General features: G+C 41.8%; 1 protein-coding gene across 4 annotated transcripts in view; it reads right to left on the reverse strand.

The window, feature by feature from the left end:
- The window catches only part of PDZD2 (PDZ domain containing 2), a 312,563-nt gene that overhangs the window by 120,190 nt on the left and 170,725 nt on the right, over positions 1-21,648 (reverse strand). For all 4 annotated transcript variants that reach the window (XR_003757843.2, XM_029060011.2, XM_029060012.2 and 1 more), the window contains one exon: positions 19,797-20,232. Coding sequence is in view for 3 of the 4 variants with exons in the window: in XM_029060011.2 (XP_028915844.1) it covers positions 19,797-20,232 (436 nt within the window). In the remaining variant the exon portion in view is untranslated. The remainder of the gene's footprint in view (positions 1-19,796; positions 20,233-21,648) is intronic.

Consider the following 21,648-nt stretch of genomic DNA (forward strand, 5'->3'; position numbering starts at 1 on the left):
TAAGTGCTGAGCACTGTTTTATTCAAATCTATGTTCCAAAGCACATTGCATATTTAGTATTGCTTCAGGACAGAGTTATTCAGTAAATCACTGTTCCCTCCCAGCAATGGACAGATCTGTATCACCAAAACTTTGAGTTGTTTCCCATGTGCTTAGTACAGTGCTCTGCACAAAGTGCTCAGTAAATATCATTGATTATTTTTCTGGCCACTCTAATATTGGTTGCCACACTTCATCCTACACAAGCTGAACTGGTTAGCCACTATACATTAGAGGAAGAGAATTTGTCTGTAGCAAAATCATCAATTCCCAGCCCATCCCCTGGCATAACTTCCTATCAAACCAAAAGTAGGGAACTAGAAAGGGAAAGTTTATTCTAGTTCTCTTATGTTAAAATTTAATATTCTTTAGACTCACTTAAGGATATTATGATTAAATAGATTAAATAGTCGTCAGCTTTCTTCATCTTGAGATTCCTAAGTTACTTTCAGTGTGCTATAATGACAGAATCAAGCAGGTAACAACCCAATGAAAGATGCCTGTAAGAGACAGAATTTGAAATATTTAGAAAATCTGAAATACATACTGTTAGAAAATGAAATAAAACCTTGCCCAATAATAAAAATGACTTTGAATGGTCATTGATGTGCAATATAAGGAATGTCTAGAAAAATTATGGCCAAACATTAGAAACCAGTTGGATCTTGGATCTTTCTGATATAATAATCTCTGTAGGGGACAATTTCTCTGAAACACATCTGTTTCTAATGTCTACTTTTGGTTCCAACCGCATGACAGAGGGCTGTCTGGCCAAATGTTACGGTGAAGAGTTCATGAACAGTACACCATCTTTTTAGTTTTTCAGGCAGGTGACAGATATTAATAAGCAACCTCAAAGTGGTTGGAACCCTGCTAGGAAATGTCTCATTGCTCAACTGCTGAAACTCAAGATGCCAATCCAGCCTCCTCAGTGTCAGATCCAGAGAGTGGGTACCCCAGGCCAGACAATGACATGCGACAGGCCTGTGGCAGTTAGTTCCCTGGGGAGAGCAACTTGTGGTCTGATGTTCCTGGATGGCAGAACATGTAGTAATTTGGGACATAACTTTCCATGGTTTCTGGTAAAGTTACTTCTTGGGGATTTTGCTCACAGTCTACCCACATGGCAGTAGTTCTGAGGGAACTCTGCATAAGCCAACTTTACCTTTACAACCCAAAAACAAAATTCTGGAGAATGGCATGACCCAAAATGCAGCTGCTGCCCAGAAATGGGAGAGTTGTGCTCCCCAGGAACTAACTGTAGGGAATCCAACGTGATTACCTGGATATTCAAGTTCTCAGGCTACTTGAAGATGAAAGGTAAAGTCATTTGTTTAATATATTCAGTTCTCTGGGTAGAACTTTGTTTTTTTTCTATACTCTTTCTATTTCACTTCTTTTGTGTCATGGTGAAAATAACCATGGCAATGATTGTATTTTTTAAGTCAAGGTCAAGCCCTGTGATAAGCATTGAAATAGATACAAGATAGTAAAATCAACATATGGGACTCTCAAACTAGGAGGGAGGGGAGCTATTTTATTACCATTTTAAAGATGATGAAACTGAGGCACAGATAAGTTAGGTAACTTGCCCAAGGGCAGACAGGAGGCAATCAACCATGATATTTATTGAGCACTTGGGAAAATACAATAGAATTAGTTGACCTAATCCCCAGCACAGGAGGAGTTTACAATCTGGTGTGGGAGAAAAACAGTATAATAAGTGACAGGTAGGGGAAAAAACAGAGTATAAGGACAGGTACCTAAGTACCTGTGAAAATGGGGGGTCGAGTGAATACCAAAATGCTTAATGGCTTTAGGAAAGTAGGGGAATTTGGACTAAAACCAGGGTCTCCTGACTCCCACTTCTGTGCTCTTTCCACTCAACCACACTGCACAGAGCATTTCGTTTTAGGTCCTAGGGGCATTAAATGCCTGGCTCACCCTCTGTATCCCACATTCTTGTTCGGCATTAGAAGAATGAAATCACTGTCAATTTAAGACCAAAAGGGCTTGTCTACTTCTAGGTAAAATATTCAAGTTCTCTTTGGCCTCAGGTTGAAATCATGAATTCAAAACAGTCCTTAGAGAGTAAATGAAAAACATCACTTTATTCTATTTCCCAGAAGCTCATTCCTATTGCAGTTTTGGAAAAATGGGCCACTTGTATGACTTTCAAAGCCCAAGGCCAAGACCAAATGAAACCATAAGGCAACATGGAGTGAGGAGAATTTATCTCATAGAAGGTGCTTTGGCAAATACAACATCCAAACTAAAAGACCTTTAGCTTCCTTCAAGGAATTGCCTCGACCTATCTGTCCACTTTATACTCCTTTATTTTTTAAATAAAAAAAATAAATCAGTGGTAGTCACAGCGAGCTCCTCTCAGGGACAAAATATTCTTTTCAAGAAAACTATCTGAATTGATTGGTCAGAATTCAACTTCACTGCAGTTGCCTGAGTGACAATCTACATGGTTACTCTGTGGAATGCCATTAATGCAGGCTCCAAATACAACCATCAACTGTTCCATAACTTGCAAACACTTTTAGGAATGTGAGTTATGACAAGAAATATGCACCACTGCTTAGGGCTTTGAAAGGTGCTAGGCATCAGAAGTGAATAATCTGCCTTTCATATGAGGCTTATTTATATAGCAACAAACAGTACTAAAGAAATTCCTAAAAACATAATAGATTCTAAAATCACAGAACTGTAAAGGATTTTGAGAAAGCATACGGTCCACTTACTGACATCCAGCCATAGGGGCACCTAAACATCACACAATTAGGTATATTTAAGTATGATGCTTTGTTCTTTTCATAAGCATGTATTTTATTGCTTTTACATCACCTGTGTGGGTGTCTATAATTTCTCTTACGTTTGTTGGTATTAGTGTTATCTGTCTTACATTATCAGTTCCTAGAAGACAAAGACCACATTTGTTCAACTTGCTCTGAAGGGCAAATTTCACAAACAGGGTAAAAGACTCATTTCCTTTAGACTGTAAACTCATTCATGGCAGAGAACTCTATTATACTATACTTTCCCAATCACTTAATACAGTGCTCTGCACCAAGAAAGAGCTCAGTAGAAACCATCAATTTATTTGTGGAATTTATCCAGATTAAATTTGTTTTACATTCATATGCACCACATATCACATAATCAAATTACTTTGAACTGTCATGAGGCATTTCAAATCATTGCTATATTAGAAAATTACACTTGCAGTCTTTTGTAGGTTTCTTTCTTTCTGTAGTTTATTCAGTCCAGTAACTCCTTAGATGAGGAAATCTATAGCATGTCCATAATGAGATTTCCCCCAAAAGACCCTTGCCCTATCTTATTACTGAAACAGAACTTAACTGCTCTATGCCGCAATTATCTCATATATAAAATGGAAATTAAGACTGTGAACCCCATGTGGGGCAACCCAATTACCTTGTATCTACCCCAGCGCATAGAAGAGTGCTTGGCACATAGTACACGCTTAACAAATATCATTATTATTATTACTTCACTTCTCTGTGCCTCAGTTAAATCATCTGTAAAATGGGGATTGAGACTGTGAGCCCCACATGGGATGGGGACGGTGTCCAACCCGATTAGCTTGCATTCACCCCAACACTTAATACACTGACTGGCACATAGTAAATGCTTAACAAATACCATCATCATCACTGTTATTAAACTGCTCATAAAGATGGATGAGTTCAGTAGTAGGTCCAGTTTTCACAGCCATATAGGTTGGCTACCACAGTAGCCTAACAGGCCTACACTTTGGTATGGATTCTGATGCCCCATTAAAAGCACAGTCTGTCTATCTGCCAAAAACCACACTGGCCTTTTACATTAGCTTTCTTTTATTATTAATAGGTCTATCTAGGTTGCATAACTCAATGACAGTATTACTATGATGAATATACCAAAATAATAATATATTACTAATATAATTAGAATAATAATAGCAATAATTACTGTACTTTTTAAGCACTTACTATGTGCCAATGATTGTACTAAATGCTGGGGAAGATACAAGATAATTAGGTCAGGCACAGATCTAATTAAGTAAGATTAAGATTTAATCCTCCTTTTACAGATGAGGAAAGTGAGGTACGGAGAAGTTAAATGACTTGCCCAAGGTCACATAGCAGACAAGTAGTACAGCCAGGTGCAGAACCCAGAACACCTGATTCCCAGCCTCATGCTCTTTCTACTAGGCCATGCTGTTTCCCTGCATTATGCCCAATATTGGTAATGAAAATCTTTTGATTGGATATAGGGCTTTAACAGTTTGAGCTACCATAATTTTAGTTTTCTTCAGATTTATTGTCAGTCCATAAGACTGTGTCAAATATGCAAAGTGATTCTTAAGCTAAAGCCACATTATGGTTCAGAGAGTACACAAATGACTATGTATCTACTTACTTATGTAACTTGCATCCACTCCAGTGATTAAAACAGTGCTGGGCACATAGTAAGCACTAAACAAGTATCATTATTATTCTTCTTCTTCTTGGATCATTATTAGTAGTATGTTCTTCAGTAGTTGGTTCAGAAGGATTCAGGTTAGAATCTTCCCAGCAATGGAAAGCAGTGAGATGCCTAGGAAGTTTTCATAGTTAGCTCCTTTCCCTTTCTTCTTGAAGATGGTGATTTTGGTGGCATCTTCGGAAATTCTGGCAGCATTACTTCCAGGTCCTATATGCCATATCAAAGAAGTGCTCCTACAGATGTCGAAGGGACTAGGTCTCCTACTCCCTTGGAGATTTCTGCAGGAATGCCATAGGATCCAGATGCTTGACCAATTTCCCCAGCACTGTCTATGAAAGTTCCTTGTTCAGGATTTGGAGATAAGTTTATGCCTTCACATTTTGGACAATTTTTTCTGCTTTGTAGGACCAAACCCTTAATGGTTGAAGAGAATTTCAGATAAAAAGCTATGAAACTGCTTTTTTTTTTTAGCAGTTTCCAGCATACTAAGCAAGCTTGCACTGTAGCCCTTTAAACGTCTACGTTACCCCTGGTACTCTACTGAAGACAGAATTTGCTAGATCAGACATGTTATTTTCACGTAGAAACCTCACTTCCAAGGTAACAAAAATGACCCACAAAGCACTTAGGTACATATTTTTATACTGTATATCATAAATTATTTATTTATATTAATTTCTGTCTCCTCTTTAGATTGTACACTCCTTACGGACAAGGAACATGTCTGCTAATTCTGTTCTTACTATTTGCAGTACTCCTCAAATAGTTAGTGCTCAATAAATAGGACTGATTGATTGATATTGAACAAGGTGTTAATTGTAAAATATTATAAGAGCCATTCATCTTAACTAGAAGCATCATATGTTCAGGGATGCTGGTATAGTGTAAACAACACTTCATGTAGTTTCCATATACATTTGTGACACTTATAAAAATGTGAAATCACGATACTGGTATTCCGTTCCATTATAACATACAGAGTGGTATTTTGCTGTTCAGAGTGGCAGGTTCATACAGAAAATCATTTATGGGGAAAATGATTTAACAAAGCACTGCTTACACTAATTGCTAAAGAGTCAAAATTTCAGGGTATTACTGAATCATTTATAGCAAGAGATGTCAGCGCTTTCCAATTTAGGATTTAAAGCAGTTACTAAGAGCAAGCATCTAATTTTAATGTTTTGTATAACAACACTGTGGGTTGCCTGTGTTCCATTGCTGTTGGAGAAAAATAGCCTCCAGGCCATCCCTGCTCTCAAAAGTCAGACTGTTCCACCTTTTACCTAACTTCAGTAGAATAAGTCCAATTTTTGGTGTGTTCTTCGTGGAGGTGACACCGGCCCACCTTTCATTCTAGGCATACAAATGCTACCCAGGAAGTCCCTGCAGGCTGGGGACTCTAAAGACAGGATTTCTATTAGCATAAAGCATAGGAGCTCAATAAATGATGATAATGATGCTGATGATGATATGATTTTTGTCCCATTTTTGTCCCATATCTATGGGTGCGTCCCCTTGGTCCTCATGCAGGGCATTTTCCAATGTCTTTAAAAACAAAATGTTCATGGACTAAATCCTCAATCCATTAATGGGTTCACTTTCATTGGTCTGTATTATCTGTCTCACTTAGGAGCAGAATTTTACATTTACACCACCGGCTCACCTAGAAAATGTGGTTGTCCCATCAATATGTTCAGTCAATTAATATTTCCCAAGTAAAGAAACTAAAATTAAACCTCAGTTTGAAGTCTTCTGTAAACTACATTGATCAATTTCAAAATTCAATTGGGATTTTTTTTCCTGTAACCTATTTTTTCTCCTTTGTTTTCCTAAAGTCTGTGATTCTCTTGGTAGCAAGATGAATTACACTGGCAGTGGCAACATTTTTGACATCAAAGCAGCCCAGTTCTTCTCTAACAATAATAAAACACAGACTATATAGAGTGGTCAAATATGAAAAATAAAAATTAGATGCTTGGTCTTAATAACCCCTTGAAATATTAAATTGGAAAGTGATGATATCTTTTGCTATAAAAAATTCAGTAGCACACTAAAATTTTGACTCTTTAGTAATCTGTGTAGCCAGCGCTTTCTTAAACCATTCTTGCCATAAAAAAGGCATGGGTTAAACTTTTCCAGAAAATGACATACTATTAATTATGGTCAGGTGGGGGATACTGACTTTAAATGAGTTATTAAAAGTTCCAGCTTTCAGGTCTAGGAAACAATACTGAGAAATTTTTATTAACAAAGTCCCAATTTTCTAGGAAGTAACCATCAGCTGAACATGGGTGCTCACAAATGCCTCCCACTGACCTGGAGAAACAGTAACATCTGACTCTGCAGGAGCCAAGTGAGTGCCAAAACACAGCTGCAAAATTAGAGTGGGCTACAGAATGCCAAAAGGAGGTGGGAAGGAAATCCAACAGGATGGGCTGGACAGAAATCCTTCCCCTCTGTTTTCTCTCCAATTTGCTCTGTCATTACCCTTGGGAGGGATGGGAAATTATCCAAGATTATCCTCTACACTCTTGAAAGGTATTTTGTTCTGCTTCTGATACAACTACAGATCCTCCTCACTTTCCACTGGGGCTGAATTCTCAGATGTAGATGTACATAGCAAGTCTGTACAAAGTAAGCAGTTTGATTCAGAAAAGGAGAGGTTAAGGTCTACACCTTGCAGGACACAAAAACAGCAACATTTCTCTCTCTATAAAACTGTATTCACGTCATAAAAATCCTCACATGCTACTCCCTCTTTGCTGGCCCCAGCTAGCTTGTATCTACCTCAGCACTCAGAACCATGCTTAAACATATAGTAAGCACTTAGAAAATACCACAAAAGAGAAAAAAAATAAGCAGGAGAGGGGAGACTTCTACAAAGCAGAAGCCACCAACCATAAGTCCTGATAACAGAGCGACTGCCAACTGCAACTCCATGCTGCTTCTGACTCATCACATGGCAAACACAAATACCTTTGGTTTAGGTGTACTGGACTTCCAAGTACTGTCGCTGAAATGGCACGTTAGACCATAAACATCCATCTGAGGCCCAGACACACAAACTACAGGTCCAAAAAGACAATTTTTCAAGAAGATCTAAAGGTCAGAATGTCCTAAACTCTTTTTTTTTTATGGTGTTCATTAAAAAACTGACTGGCACTGTATTAAGTGCTGGGGATAAATACAATCTGACCGGGTTGAACACAGTCCATGTCTTAAATGGGGTTTACAGTCTTAATCCCCATTTTACAGATGAGGTAACTGAGGCACAGAGAAGTTAGGTGACTTGCCCAAAGTCACACAGCTGACAAGCGGCGGAGCTGGGATTAAACCCACAACCTCTGACTCCCAAGCCCCTGCTCTTTCCACTGAGCCATGCTGCTTCTCTAAGCCATACTGCCCTCCCCCTAGCTGAGACGTTTGTGACTTATTTTTTAACCTCTCTGCATTTTAAGGACACAAATGTGTCCCTAAAGAGGGTAAAGTCAGAGGTAGGACCAATCTTTAGATTTCAAGGCTATCCCATCGAAATCAAGATTCCTGGTCCAAAACAAAATGAGGGAAAATATATTAATATATGTCAACTGAATCTTACATATCTCTGCAGAAGACAGGCAAGGAAGAAAACATCATCACATGGGCTACTTTTCATTATTATTTTGATATTTGTTAATTGCTTACTATGTGTTAAACTCTGCTCTAAGCACTATGGTGGACTGAAGTTAATCAGATAGGATACTGTGCATGCCCCATCTGGGGCCCAATCTGTAGGAAGGGTAGGAAGTTCTTGTATCAAATCCCCATTTTCTTTCTGACACCCAGGCCTGTGTTCTATCCAGTAAGCCACACTGCTTCCACCATTGACATTTCATTTTCATACACTCAGCTTCCATTCTTATAATGGGAATTTATAAAAGGATAAAGTGCAAGTGAATGGTACAAGAATGTCATTGGGAATTTCAGTGTATATGAAAACAGGATTTGGTTCTGAGAATCTTATGATACATAAGATACAAAGACTTCAAGTTTTAGAAACTGGTTCTGAGACTCATAGACTCACGGTAAATACTAAGACTTCAAACAGGTATCCCAGATAATGAGTTATCAATCCACTGACAGTGATAATTTCCCTGGGCTTCCTGGAATTTCCCGCGAGAAACAATGCGTGATCTTCCTATTCTTCAACTCTCCCATCTTTCCCAGCAGTATCCCAAGAGGACACCTCCTGCTTTCTCTCAAAATCCACCCCCTCCACTCTGCGCATCCAACCCCATCCCTTTGCACCTAAGCAAAGCACTTGCCCCTCTCTTCTTCCCTCCCTCCATCTTCCCTCCATCTTCAGCTGTTTGCACACAAATGGGTTTCTTCTTGACTGCTTTCAAATATGCTCATTTCTCCCCTATTCTAAAAAAAAACCCAACCCTACCTGGACTTCACAGCTCCTTCCAGTTATCAGCACATCTCCATCCTACAATTCCTTTCCACACTCCTTGAGCAAGTTGTCTACACCTGCTGTCTCCATTTCCTCTCCTTGAGTTCCTCCAATCTGGTTTCTGTCCCCTTCACTCCACAGGAACTGCCCTTTCAGTGGTCACCAATGATCTCATTCTTGCCAAATCCAATGACCTCTACTCCATCCTAATTCTCTTCGACCTCTCAGCTGCCTTCAACACTTCCAACAGCCCCTTCTACTGGAAAGTTGCCCAACTTCAGCTTCACTGACACTGTCCTCTCCTGGTTCTCCTCCTATCTCTCTGGACACTCAATCTCAGGTTCCTGTAGGTTTCTCCTCTGCCTTCCACCCTCTGACAGTGGAGTTCCTCTCAAGGTCCAGTTCTGGGTCCCCTTTGTTCCTCCATCTGTACCTACTCTCTGAAAGAAATAATTTGCTCCCATGACTTCAGCTGCCACCTCTATGCAGATGATTCCCAAATCTGCATCTCCAGCAGTCTCTCATTTATTTCTGTTCTCAAGACATCTCTAATTGGATGTCCTACCAACACCTCAAAGTTAACATGTCCACAGCAGAACTCCTCACATTCCCTCCCTAACCCTGTCCTCCCCATGGTTTTCTCATCACTGTAGACAGCACCATCACCCTCCCTGTCTCACGAGCCCATAACCTTATTATTATCCTTGACTCACCTCTTTCATTCAACCCACGTATTCAACCTGTCACCAAATCCTGTCAAGTCTACCTTTTCAACATCGCTAAAATCTGTCCTTTCCTCTTTATCCAGACTGCTTAGACTGTGGCTTTTAAACTGTGAGTCTGTGTTGGGCATGGATTGTCTCTATCTGTTGCCAAATTGTACATTCCAAGTGCTTAGTACAGTGCTTTGCACACAGTAAGTGCTCAGTAAATATGATTGAATGAATGAATGAACTGCTATCACAGCAACCCAAGCACTTATCCTAGTCTGCCTTGATTATTGCAACAGCCTCCTTGCTGATCTCCCTGCCTCCTGTCTTTCCCCACTTCAGTCCCTACTCCTCTGCTGCCTGGATCATTTTTTCTACAAAACCATTCAGGTCATGTTTCCCCACTCTGCAAGAACCTCCAGAGTTGGCCTATCCACACATGCAGTAAACAGAAATGCCTTACCATAGGCTTTAAAGCACTCAATCACCCTGCCCACTCATATCTTACCTTCCTAATTTCCTACAATTACCCAGCCCACACATTTAGGTCTTCTAATGTCAATCTACTTGCTTCATCTTGATCTTGTCTATCTCACTGCTGACCCCTTACCCACATTCTGCCTCTGGCCTGGAACTCCTTCCCTCGTCATAGTTCTCTTCAGAGCTAGAATCAGAATCCAGGTCCTCTGACTCCCAGGACGATGCTCTTTCCACTGCCATGCTGCTTCTTTAATACATCATATCTAACCTAACAAATCACATCTAATAAATGCTAAACCTAAAAAAGAGAACTGTAGGCAGAGGTAGGGTAGTGATTATAGAGCTGGGAGATGAGGATTGGCCAAGAACCACACTGACATATTAGGCCAGGACTTGCCACTGCCCAGAGACTTTGAGGATGTAGCAACAGCACCATTTATTGATGATATTGATTCATTTATTGATTCATGATACTGAGAGAGCCAGGCAACACAAACTAAAAACCAGTGAGAGCCAGGGCTTGCCTCAGACATTAAGAAAGTGAAGCAATATGCTCAAGGTATACTGCTGTGGAGGAGCGGGAACCATGGTTAATACAATTTTGAAACTCCTGCCTATCTGAAGCAGAACCTGAGTGATCTGAGGAGGAGGAAGAGAAACAAAATGACCCTGGATGGTCCAGGGGTTCTACCTGCCCATTCCTTGAGAAATGCTCTAGCTTAGGGGGTTTGAATGGACACGTCTATGATGGAATTAGGTTTTACTCTATGGGCACACACCAGGCACACACAAATGAGTTCAGGTGGAACAGAAGCAGCATGGCCTAGTGGTTAGAGCATTGGCCTGGGAGTCAGAAGGATCTGTGTTCTAATTCCTGCTTCTCCACTTGTCTGCTGTGTGACCTTGGGCACCCTTTACTTCTCTGCACCTCAGTTACCTCATCTGTAAAATGGCAATTAAGACTGTGAGCTCTATGTAAGACTGGGACTGTGTCCAACCTGATTACCTTGTATCTACTTCAGTGCTTAGTACGGTGTCTGTCACACAGTGTTTAACAAATACAACAGCAAAAAAAAAAGGGAGGAGGGGAAAGTCAATTGTTCACCTCCTCAAGGGGCCCAAATGTCTGCAGTTAGCCCTGGTGAAAACCCATAGCTTTGGAACCTCTTCCCCACAGGTTTTCTTTTCCTAACTCTCTCTTCCATTTTCCTTAAATTATTGACACCTAATCAAGTCTCACTATCAGAGCGTCACCATACACCCACATCTTGTCAATTCACTTGGGAAAAACAGTCCCTTTAGAACCGGAAAATGTCATTTCCCTAGAGATGGCCCTGTAACTACCTTTCTTATCTCCTTTCAGATGTTGACCGCCTCCGGAAGGAAGAGTTATATTCATGGAGCCTCCGTCTAACCAGGAAGGAAGAAGACTCATTTTTCTGGGGTCTACTTTCCCAAGTGGCAGAAAGTCTTTGGGACTGACGTTTCACTTCTTGTCTCCCAAAAAATTAAAAATTGGGAACAAGCTCTGGAAACATGAGCTAAATGTGTTAAACTTTGCATCACTCAATACCTCCTAACCTCCCTGTTTGACCCAGTACTGCAACAAAAATGACTCTAGTTTAGGGGGACCAACTGACTATGGATAGAGGGAAGTGGTTTTCCTCCATCAAACTTCTATCACCTTAATGAAGGTGTTCTAGACTAATCTCTGTGAAGGCGATGGAAGGAAGAATATAAATTTATATTATAAAATCCAGAAGCTACCATCTGATTCTTGTTCTTCCTCTCTACTCATAGGACTCAGTTCAGTGTCTTTAATGAACACTACTGGGTCCTGTCTTTTCTAAATTGTACACTTTTTTATGGTATCAGTTAAGCACTTACCATGTGCCAGGCACTGTTCTGAGCACTGGGGTACATACAAGGTAATCAGGTTGAACATAGTCCTTGTCCCTTATGGGGCTCAAAGTTTTAATCCCCATTTTACAGATGAGGTAACCGAGGCAGAGAGAAGTAAATTGACTTGCTCAAGGTCACACTGCAGATAAGCAGTGGAGCCAGGACTAGAACCCAGGTCCTTTGGACTCCCAGGCCCATGTTCTATCCACTAGGCATGCTGCTTGAAAACTAGCTATAAAAGCCAGGAAAGTAAACAGAACTTAATAGTAAATAGAATTTAGCAGTAGTCCTTTGGCTTTTTTTCCCACCTGCTGTTGTTCCATCTTGTACATTTTTTTAATGGTATTTGTTAAGCACTTAGTATGTGCTGAGCACTGTTCTAGAGTCCAAATTGCTTCCTACTTTCAATACCATCCTGGGGAAAGGAGACAGTCAGAGCAGATGCAGAAAGGGGATTTGACAGAACAATGCACCTGGCCTCCCTAGCCCCTGACAGGTCAGACTTCTGGAAATGACAACAGCTTTTCCTGAGGATTTGAAGCAACTGGGATGAGGTCCCTCAAATGCTCCAGGGACTAAGGCCCACTTCTCCTTTTGCCCCTGCCAACCATAGAGATTCCTCCAGCCATGGGGATTCTGGATTAGCAATGCTGCCTTCACACAACACTGAGGATCAAGGGGATGTAGACTGGATTTGATCCTGAGACACCTGGAGAAATGAGCTTGTACTGTGTTTGGAAGAGAGACCCAAGTGGGAATTGTTGTGTCCACCTTCAATGAGGAAACCACCTGATCAATCAATGATATTTATTGAGCCCTTACTGTGCAGAGCATTGTACTAAGTGCTTGGCACTGTATTTCCACTTATCAATAGAAGATAAATCACAGCTGACCTGTAAATTGAGGAGACAGAGCATTACTGGCCGGGAAGGCCTTCAGGCAAGTCAACAAGTTCAGACACTAACTCAGGTCCGAGAACCGCTATGTGAATTAGAAATATTTACACCACTACAATAGGAGAAGCAACATGGCCTAGTGGATAGACATGAGCCTGGGAGTGAGAAGGTCCTGGGTTCTAATCCCAGATCTGCTACTTGTCTGTGGTGTGACCTTGGGCAAGTCACTTAACTACTTTGTGCCTCAGTTACCTAATCTGTAAAATGTGGGACAGAGGCTGTATCCAAGCTGATTAGTTTATATCTACCCCAATGCTTAGTACAGTGCCTGGCACATAGTAAGTGCTTAACAAATACCATTTTAAAAAAATGGTGAGTGAAGGCATGCACACACATCAGCTAGTCATTCCACACTATCATGAATGAGCACACAGTGCTTTTCCCAACAGCCATTTTCTACAGTATATGCAACCCTAATCCAAGGTTTTCTAGTACAACTTCTCACCCTAAACCCAGACTGCAATGTTAAATAAAAAGTTGGCCAGTGTTCAGAAAGTTGCACTACAGTTGCAGACACAGCTTTCTTTAATTCTTACAAAAGAAAGAAAACTTGGAGACATATTAACATCTGGGTCAGTGATCATGACTCCCTCGTGTCCTAGTTTAGGAAACAGCACAAAGAAGATTTATTCGGCAGAGACGATAAGGACTACACACCAACACACAAACACAGAGTGAATTCTCAATTATTCATGGTCGGGGTGGGCAGGCATAAGACCTGTGTGGACAGATTTCCATGACTGAAACCAGTCACAGTCTCAGACCTATAGGGCCTACAGCCCTAAACTGGCAAAGAAGCCTTTGCAAACCTACACAAGCCCCACTCTATCCTTCTCCCCGCATGCCAGAGAAGCCTGCATCTCCCTTCCTAAATGGTTCTCTTTTTTTATGATATTTGTTAAGCATTCACTATGTGCCAGGAATTGAACACTAGTCATGTTGACCACAGTCCATGCCCACATGAGGCTCACAGTCTTAATCCCTGTTTTACAGATGAGGTAACAGGCACACAGAAGTGAAGTGATTTGCCCAAAGTCACACAGCTGAGAAGCAGCAGAGCTGAAATTAGAACCAAGGTCTTTTTGACTCCCAGGCCTGTGCTCTATCCATTAGAATACACTGCCCTCATGATAGCTGGATGTTTGTGACTTTTTTTTAACTTCTGTTTTTTTGGACACCAATGTGTCCCTAAGGAGGCTAAAGTGGGAGGTAGGACCAACCCCTAAATTTCAGGGCTATCCCAGATAAATGAAGATGCCTGGTTCACTTATCTTGGCATAACCAAAACAAAATGAGAGGAAAAATGTTATATTAACAGATGTCACTGAATCTTACATATCTCTATATAAGGGATAAATAAGAAAAATGCCATCATACAGGCTACTCACTATTACTATTATTATTATTGTACTTGTTAAGCACTTACTTTGTGTCAAGCACTGTTCTAAGTGCTGGGGCTGATACAAGCTTTCAGGACTGACACAGCGTCTGTGTCACCCGGTGCTTACAGTCTGAATAGGAAGAAGAACAGGTACTGAATCTCTTTTTTACAGTTGAGGAAACTGAGGCACACAGAAATGAAGTGACTTGCCCAAAGTCAAACAGCAGCCAATTGGCATTGCCAGGATTAGAAGCCAGGTCCCCTGACTCCCAGGCCCTGGCTCTTTCCACTAGACCATGTTGTTAGAGGTGGAAGAGGTTGCCATTGTCTTTGTCCTTTCTGTCATGCCACACTCCAGTCTTCCAGAAGTGCAGAAATATTGCCACCACGCTAGCAGGAACCACAAAAGACCCTGGTTCAGGACTAGCAGTTACATCAGAGGTGGAAACTGCAGAGAGCACAGCAACAAAGACAGGCAACAAACTCCTGTCTATTTCTGAATTACTCCTCCCTTTAACTTCAAGATCTTCCACCATTCTCCCTCATTCCCAGATCCCCATTCTGAGTCTCCAACACCACACTTAACCTGTGTATGAGCACCAGTCAGTATCTTGCCTGCATAAACATGTTTTTTCTCTAGTGTAATAATAGAAAGCTGACCCCCTAACTTGTGCAGCTCAGTCGATAACACCAACATCCTTCCTGACCTGAAAGATGGCAACCTCAGTGTCACTCCAAAATCTTTGCTGTCTTTCAAATCTTATATTCAGTCTACTGCCAAATCCTGCCTTTTATCCCCTATATAATTTCTCCTGGATACACTGCTTCTTCTTTACCTAAACAACTAGTTCCTGGTCCAAGCTCTTGTTATAATATGGCTAGGCTTCCGTATGACCCTTCTCTCCTCTCTCCCTGACTTCAACCTCTCCCTGCTTCTAACAGAACTGCACATATCATCTTCTTGATGCACCGCTTGGCATACATCTCTCCACTCCTCAAAACCTCCATTGGCCTCAAAGGTCCCCGTTTATCAAGCAAAACCTTGTCACACCAACTCCCCTCATTTCAATCAATCAGTGGAATTTACTGGATACTTACTATGTGCAGAGCACACAGCATCTCATGCATGCTCTTTTCACCCTCTACTCCCTAGCTTGCACTCAACATTTCCCCAAGTTAACCAACTAACTGCAACTTGCCCTCATGTCTTCCACCTCTGTACTCTTTCTCATATTGCTCACCCTGTCTAGAGCTCCCTCCCTTCCCAAATTCTACAGATTACAATGGTTCTCTCCAAATTAAAAATGCTCTTAAATCCCATCTACTCCAGGAAGCCTTCCTGGATTATTTCCCACTCCATAAGTCATGCGTTCCCACCAGCTGGATATTGAACAACTTAATTATAACCACCCTCAATATAACTGTACATATATATATATATGCAACTGTACACCCAGTTACTTCAATTATTCTATTAATAAATATTTTATGTCCATCTCTGCCATTAAAATGTAAGTCCTTTGTGTTTAAGGAATGTGTCACTTCCCTGTTTGTGTCACTGAATGTGTCACTCTCCAAGCAATCAGTACAGTTCATTGTACCGAGTGGATAATCAAAAAATATCATTACTACTCCACCTAATATGTATGTGTGCACACCCAAAATTAATCAATGGCATTTATTGAGCACCCCTCTCAGGGTCACACATGGAGAGTTCCTAGTACTCTACCAGTCTTGACTGCAGGAGGGAGAGTCAGGCAGAGGTACATCTATTCCATTCTAGCTTGGGCAGTGGCTAGTGAGGGGCAGGCAATCTGCTACAGGTCAAAACGCACCTGTTCTGGGCAGCAGTGGCATAGGAGAGAATCAAGGGTGAAGACTCAAGTTTACTGCGTGGAAGGAGGCAATGGAACCACTTCTGGATTTTTACCAAGAAAACTCTATGGCTACACTACTGGAACGACTGCAGATGGTGTTGGGGAGTTCTGGGAGAGAAGTGTCCATGGCGTCGCTATGGGTCGGAGACGACTTGATGGCATAAGACAAAAAAAAAATTACTGAGTGTTTTCTGCATGCAAAGCACTATACTAAGTGGTTGGAGAGTACAATACAACAGAGTTGTTAGAGGCATTCCCTGCCCACAACAAATTTGGAGTCTAGAGGGGGAGATAGATATTAATATAAGTAAATTATGGATAGACACATAAGTGTTCCAAGGCTGAGGGCAGTGTGGGCAAGACTGAGGGACTCTATGAGCAGATGTGACCTAAATAAGGTCTTGAAGGTAGAGAGAGTGGTTGTCTGGCATATATAGAAGGGGGAGGGAAGACATGGGAAAGGGGTTGGCGGTGAGATAGATGAGATCGAGGCACAGTGAGCAAGCTGGCACTAGAGGAGTACAGTGTGTGGGCTGGACTGTAGTCGAGCAATGAGGTAAGGTATGAGGGGGTGAGCTAATTGAGTGTTTTAAAGCCAATGGTAAGGAGTTTCAGTACTATGTGGAGGAGACGGGCAACTACTACAGGTTTCTTGAGGAATGGGGAGATGTAGGCTGAACTTTTTTTGAAAAATAATCTGAGCAGCAGAGTGAAGTGTATTGACTGAAGTAGGGAGGCAGGATAGGACAAGTGGAATAGCAGTTTGGACTGATTCATTCATTCAATAGTATTTATTGGAGAGGAAAGGGAAGATTTTAGTGATGTCGTGAAGGTAGAACTGAGAGGATTTGGTGACAGACTGAATACATGGGCTGTATGAGAGTGATGAATCGAGGATAATACCAAAGTTATGGGCTTGTGAGATAGGAAGGATAATGATACTGTCTACAGTGATGGGACGGGCAGGGTTTGGGTGGGGAGATAAAGGAGTTCTGTTTTAGACATGTCTAGTTTGAGAGGTCTGCGGGACATTCCAAATTGTACATTCCAAGCACTTAGTACAGTGCTCTGCACATAGTAAGCACTCAATAAATGCAATTGAATGAATGAATTAATGAATGACACCTAGATAGAGATGTTCTGAAGACAGGAGGAAATGTCAGACTGCAGAGAAAGAGGTCAGGGCTGGAAAGGTAAATTTGAGAAGCATCTGCAAAAATCGTCGTTGAAGCCATGGGAGTGAATGAGTTCTTCACAGGACCATGATCCTGGGCAAGTCACTTAACTTCTCGGCACCACAGTTACTCCATCTGTAAAATGGGATTAAGACTGTGAGCCCCATGTGGGACAGGGACTGTGTCCAACCTGATTAGCTTGTACCTAGCACTTAGTTACAGTGTTCAAGTAAGTGTAAGTGCTTAACAAATACCATTTAAAAAAACAAAAGTAGGGGTGGCTAGAGAACAGAAGGGGATCGAGAACTGAGCCTTGAGGGACTTCTTCTGTCAGAGGGTGGGAGGGAGAAGAGGAGTATGCAAAAAAGACTGAGAAGGAGTGATCAGAGAGAGAGAAGAAAAAGTAGGAGAGGACAGGGTCACTGAAGCCAAGGTTGGAAAATGTTTCAAGGAGAAGGGGATGGTCCACAGAGTCAAAGATAGCTGAGTGGTCTATGAGGATCTGGATGGAGTAGAGGCCATAAGATTTAACAAGAAGAAGTTCTTTAGAGAGGGCAGTTAACTGATTTCCACAGAAACCAGTTGGGAGGGAATTTCATTTGAAAGTAGTGGGGAAGAAGCCACTGGAAAGTGAACGGTTGAAAATGGGAGTCAGGAACAGAGGGGCTGGAGCGGAGGGAGATCATGCCCAACAGTTTCAATTTTGTCAATGAAGTATGTAATAATAATGATAATGTAAGTAGTTAATTAGGGTAAAGGAATAGTGGGACAAGAGTTTTGAGGAGGGAGTTAAACACACACACACACACGCAAACATACTCTCTCACCCACGTTCATGCTTAAGTCACTGGACCACAAGTGGCTGGACCACAAGTGACCACACGTCATCAAGGCCAGCTACTGTTCTTCCCAGAGCTTTAGAACAGTGCTTGGCACATAGTATGTGCTCAACAAATACCATCATTATCATCATCATCATTCACGCTCTCCACAGAACCAGTGGCGTCTTTCCCTTTTTATACCAAGCTGTATTGACAGCCTGGCGACTTTTCCTACATTCTTCACACAGAGGATGTTGAGTAGCCATGAATATTTATGCCACCATTATTTTATTTATGAATGCTTGGATAAGAAACCTCTGCCACCAAGCCAGGGATAAATACGAGAACACTTGTCTACTTATGTAATGAATTTGCACTGTGGATCCAAAGTTTCCTCTTATGAGCTGGAATCTGGAAGGGGTAGGGAAGGAGCTGGCTGGAGGGGATAGGGAGTATTTTTCTACGGTGACTCTGTACCAAACAAGCCTTTTCCTGAACCTTCCCATTAATTATCAAATCTGAAGTATTTCTAAGTCAGTTGTGAAAGTCTGAAACTTTAAGATATGATTGAATAACTTCTATTTCAGAAATTCTATCCTGGCTTTTTGCCTGTCCCCAAATATTGCACACTGTTTTGCTCTTTTAAATAATATTTCAAAGAGGGTCTGACCTAGTCTCTGACTTATTATCTTTTCTTTGTCTATCAATCTGGCAGAAAATCATTGCTGAACATCTTAAATATTTTTTTTTCATTCTGAGTGCCTGAAAAACAAAATAACCCAGCTGCCAGGAAGAGAAGCAGCAATACAGACCGTACACATTTATAATAAGGCTCTTCTCAATTCAGCCTTATCAATGGCTGTCATCTTAGTTCCAAATTAAAAACATAACTGGTTAACAATGCCTCACTGATCAGACCTCAGTTTGACCGCTATTAGGCTTTCACACCTATACTCAATGTGGAATATTTGTTGCCATTTAGATGTTCATTACTGTTCTGAACTCTTAAAAACAAAAACAGCTGCTAATCCTGGCTGTTTCCTGGACAATACTGCATTATTTTGATGTTTATTCTATCATCTTTTGAACCGCTGCCAGAAATCCACAGCTATGTAATGACGATTCTTCTGGTGACAGCAGTAAATGAGGGATAATGTGGCAGCATCAGAACTCAAGTCTTTCATCTGGGTCCAGTGAAATTTAAGCTATACATCAAACTGCAATGGCCTTAAATTTTCCACTCAGGATCGCTTGCGAAGTAATGAACAGTTCTTTATTCTACTATAATAAAATGACACAAACCATTCTTCTGGCAAGCAGAACATCCAGCATATAATAACTTTCCTACATTCTCCAGCAGTTTGTCTGAACAAGTTTGCTGACTGATGAATATATCTTAGATTACTCTCTCGAATGCAGGTTTCAAGTTTGCTTTCTACATTTGAAAAATGCATTCAGGGCGAAGCTGATTTTTTTCTGACAATTCAGACTGTTAAGATTTCAAAGATCAAATGAAATCCTACCTGAGTTGGCTGGTCACTTGGGTTAAAGTCCGCCTGCCCCGCTTCAAACAGGCTAGACCTGAAGCGTCCAGGGAAAAGACGAGCATCTGGATTCCGAAGGTGGTCCTCCGTTCTTCCTGCCACTCCCAACGTCTCTGGGTTTGAACCGTCCACCTCCAGGAGCATGGTGTAATGACCGTTTTCCAGGTCCTGGTCTCGTTTCCCGTGGCTTTCTTGGCCCTCTTTTCCAGCTGCCACTCTAGAAATGACCCCAAACTTTCTAGTTCTTTTCCCATTCTGCACTACTCGTTGGGCTGGTTCTGAGGTAGGGGCTGCTCTGGGGTCACAGCTGTTGCTGTTGTTGCCATTGGAAGGAGGAAGAGGAGCTTTGCGTTTAATGCGGCGCAACATGATCAGGTAGATGAAGCCGCCATTCCAGCACTGATCCGCCAGATAGCTGCAAAGAAACAGGAATAAATGAAGCTCTTCCACCTCCCTAAAGTTTGCCCAGCAAAGACCAAATTGCCTTTAGCCTTTGGTTATGTTTATCTCAATGCTTCTCTTCCCCCAGCACTATGCAGGTGCTCTCCATTCATAAACACAAGGCCAGGAGTGCCCAGGCCTATGCTTCAGGCCTGGCGACTTTGACATTGGTTACTTTCTCTCCTCTTTCCCTCCTCCCTCTCCACTGGATAGAAGGAGCACAGCCTGGCGCACACCACTGGAACTCTGCCTCCAATGCCAGTTAGAAGCCGAGAAAAAGGGTTGCCTTCCAGTGCATTCCCAAGGCCCTCATTGTGCCCCTAATTAAGGCCTTCCTAAATTGGAACTTCATAAAACACACTGATAGAGCCTTTAAAAAGAACTGCTATAACCATTCATTCATTCATTCAATCGTATTTATGCGCTCTTGCTGTGTGCAGATCACTGTACTAAGTGCTTGGAAAGTACAGTTCAGCAATAAAGAGAGATAAGCCCATTGGGGGCAGGGATTGTCTTACAGTATAGAAGGAGGGAGACAGACATCAAGTCAAGTAAACAGGCATTAATATAAATATAATTATAGATATGTACATATAGACACAAGTGCTGTGGGGTGGGGAGGGGGGGTGAGCAAAGGGAGTGAGTCAGGGCGATGGGGAAGGGAGGGGGAGCTGAGGAAAAGGGGGACTTAGTAGGCTCACATTCCCTCATTTAATAATAAAAGCCAAAGCTCTTATACCTGAACATAACCCATGGGAAGGAGTTAATCAGAGCAATCCAAGTTTGCAAGTTAGAGAAGCAGCGTGGCTCAGTGGAAAGAGCACGGGCTTTGGAGTCAGAGGTCATGGGTTCGAATTCCGACTCGGCCACTTGCCAGCTGTGTGACTGTGGGCAAGTCACTTCACTTCTCGGTGCCTCAGTTACCTCATCTGTAAAATGGGGATGAAGACTGTGACCCCCCCCCCCCCCCCACGTGGGACAACCTGATTCCCCTGTGTCTACCCCAGCACTTAGAACAGTGCTCGGCACATAGTAAGCGCTTAACAAATACCAACATTATTAACATTATTAAGTTTGGAGTTCCTGAAGAGAAATCCAAAGTCCACCCATTGCTGACCAAATATTTCTGGTCATTGATACTGCTTCTCCTGGTCTCAGGAGCTGGGATAGAAACAGGATATCTTCAATACCACTAGAAAAAGCCTCAGGGCTGCTCAGTTTCTGCATTTCAAAACTCCACAGGAGATGTATATTGAAGTTGAACAACTGCGATGCAATGTCTCAGAAAAGGGAAAAGTGATCCACCCAGGTCTTTGGGAGTATTCAGTCGTCCTGACACACTACATTCCTCAGTCTCAATAAGAAGTTTGAGTGTGTGGTCGGAATAAGG

This window comes from Ornithorhynchus anatinus, chromosome 3 (genome assembly GCF_004115215.2).
Source record: "Ornithorhynchus anatinus isolate Pmale09 chromosome 3, mOrnAna1.pri.v4, whole genome shotgun sequence".
Taxonomy (NCBI): Eukaryota; Metazoa; Chordata; class Mammalia; order Monotremata; family Ornithorhynchidae; genus Ornithorhynchus; species Ornithorhynchus anatinus.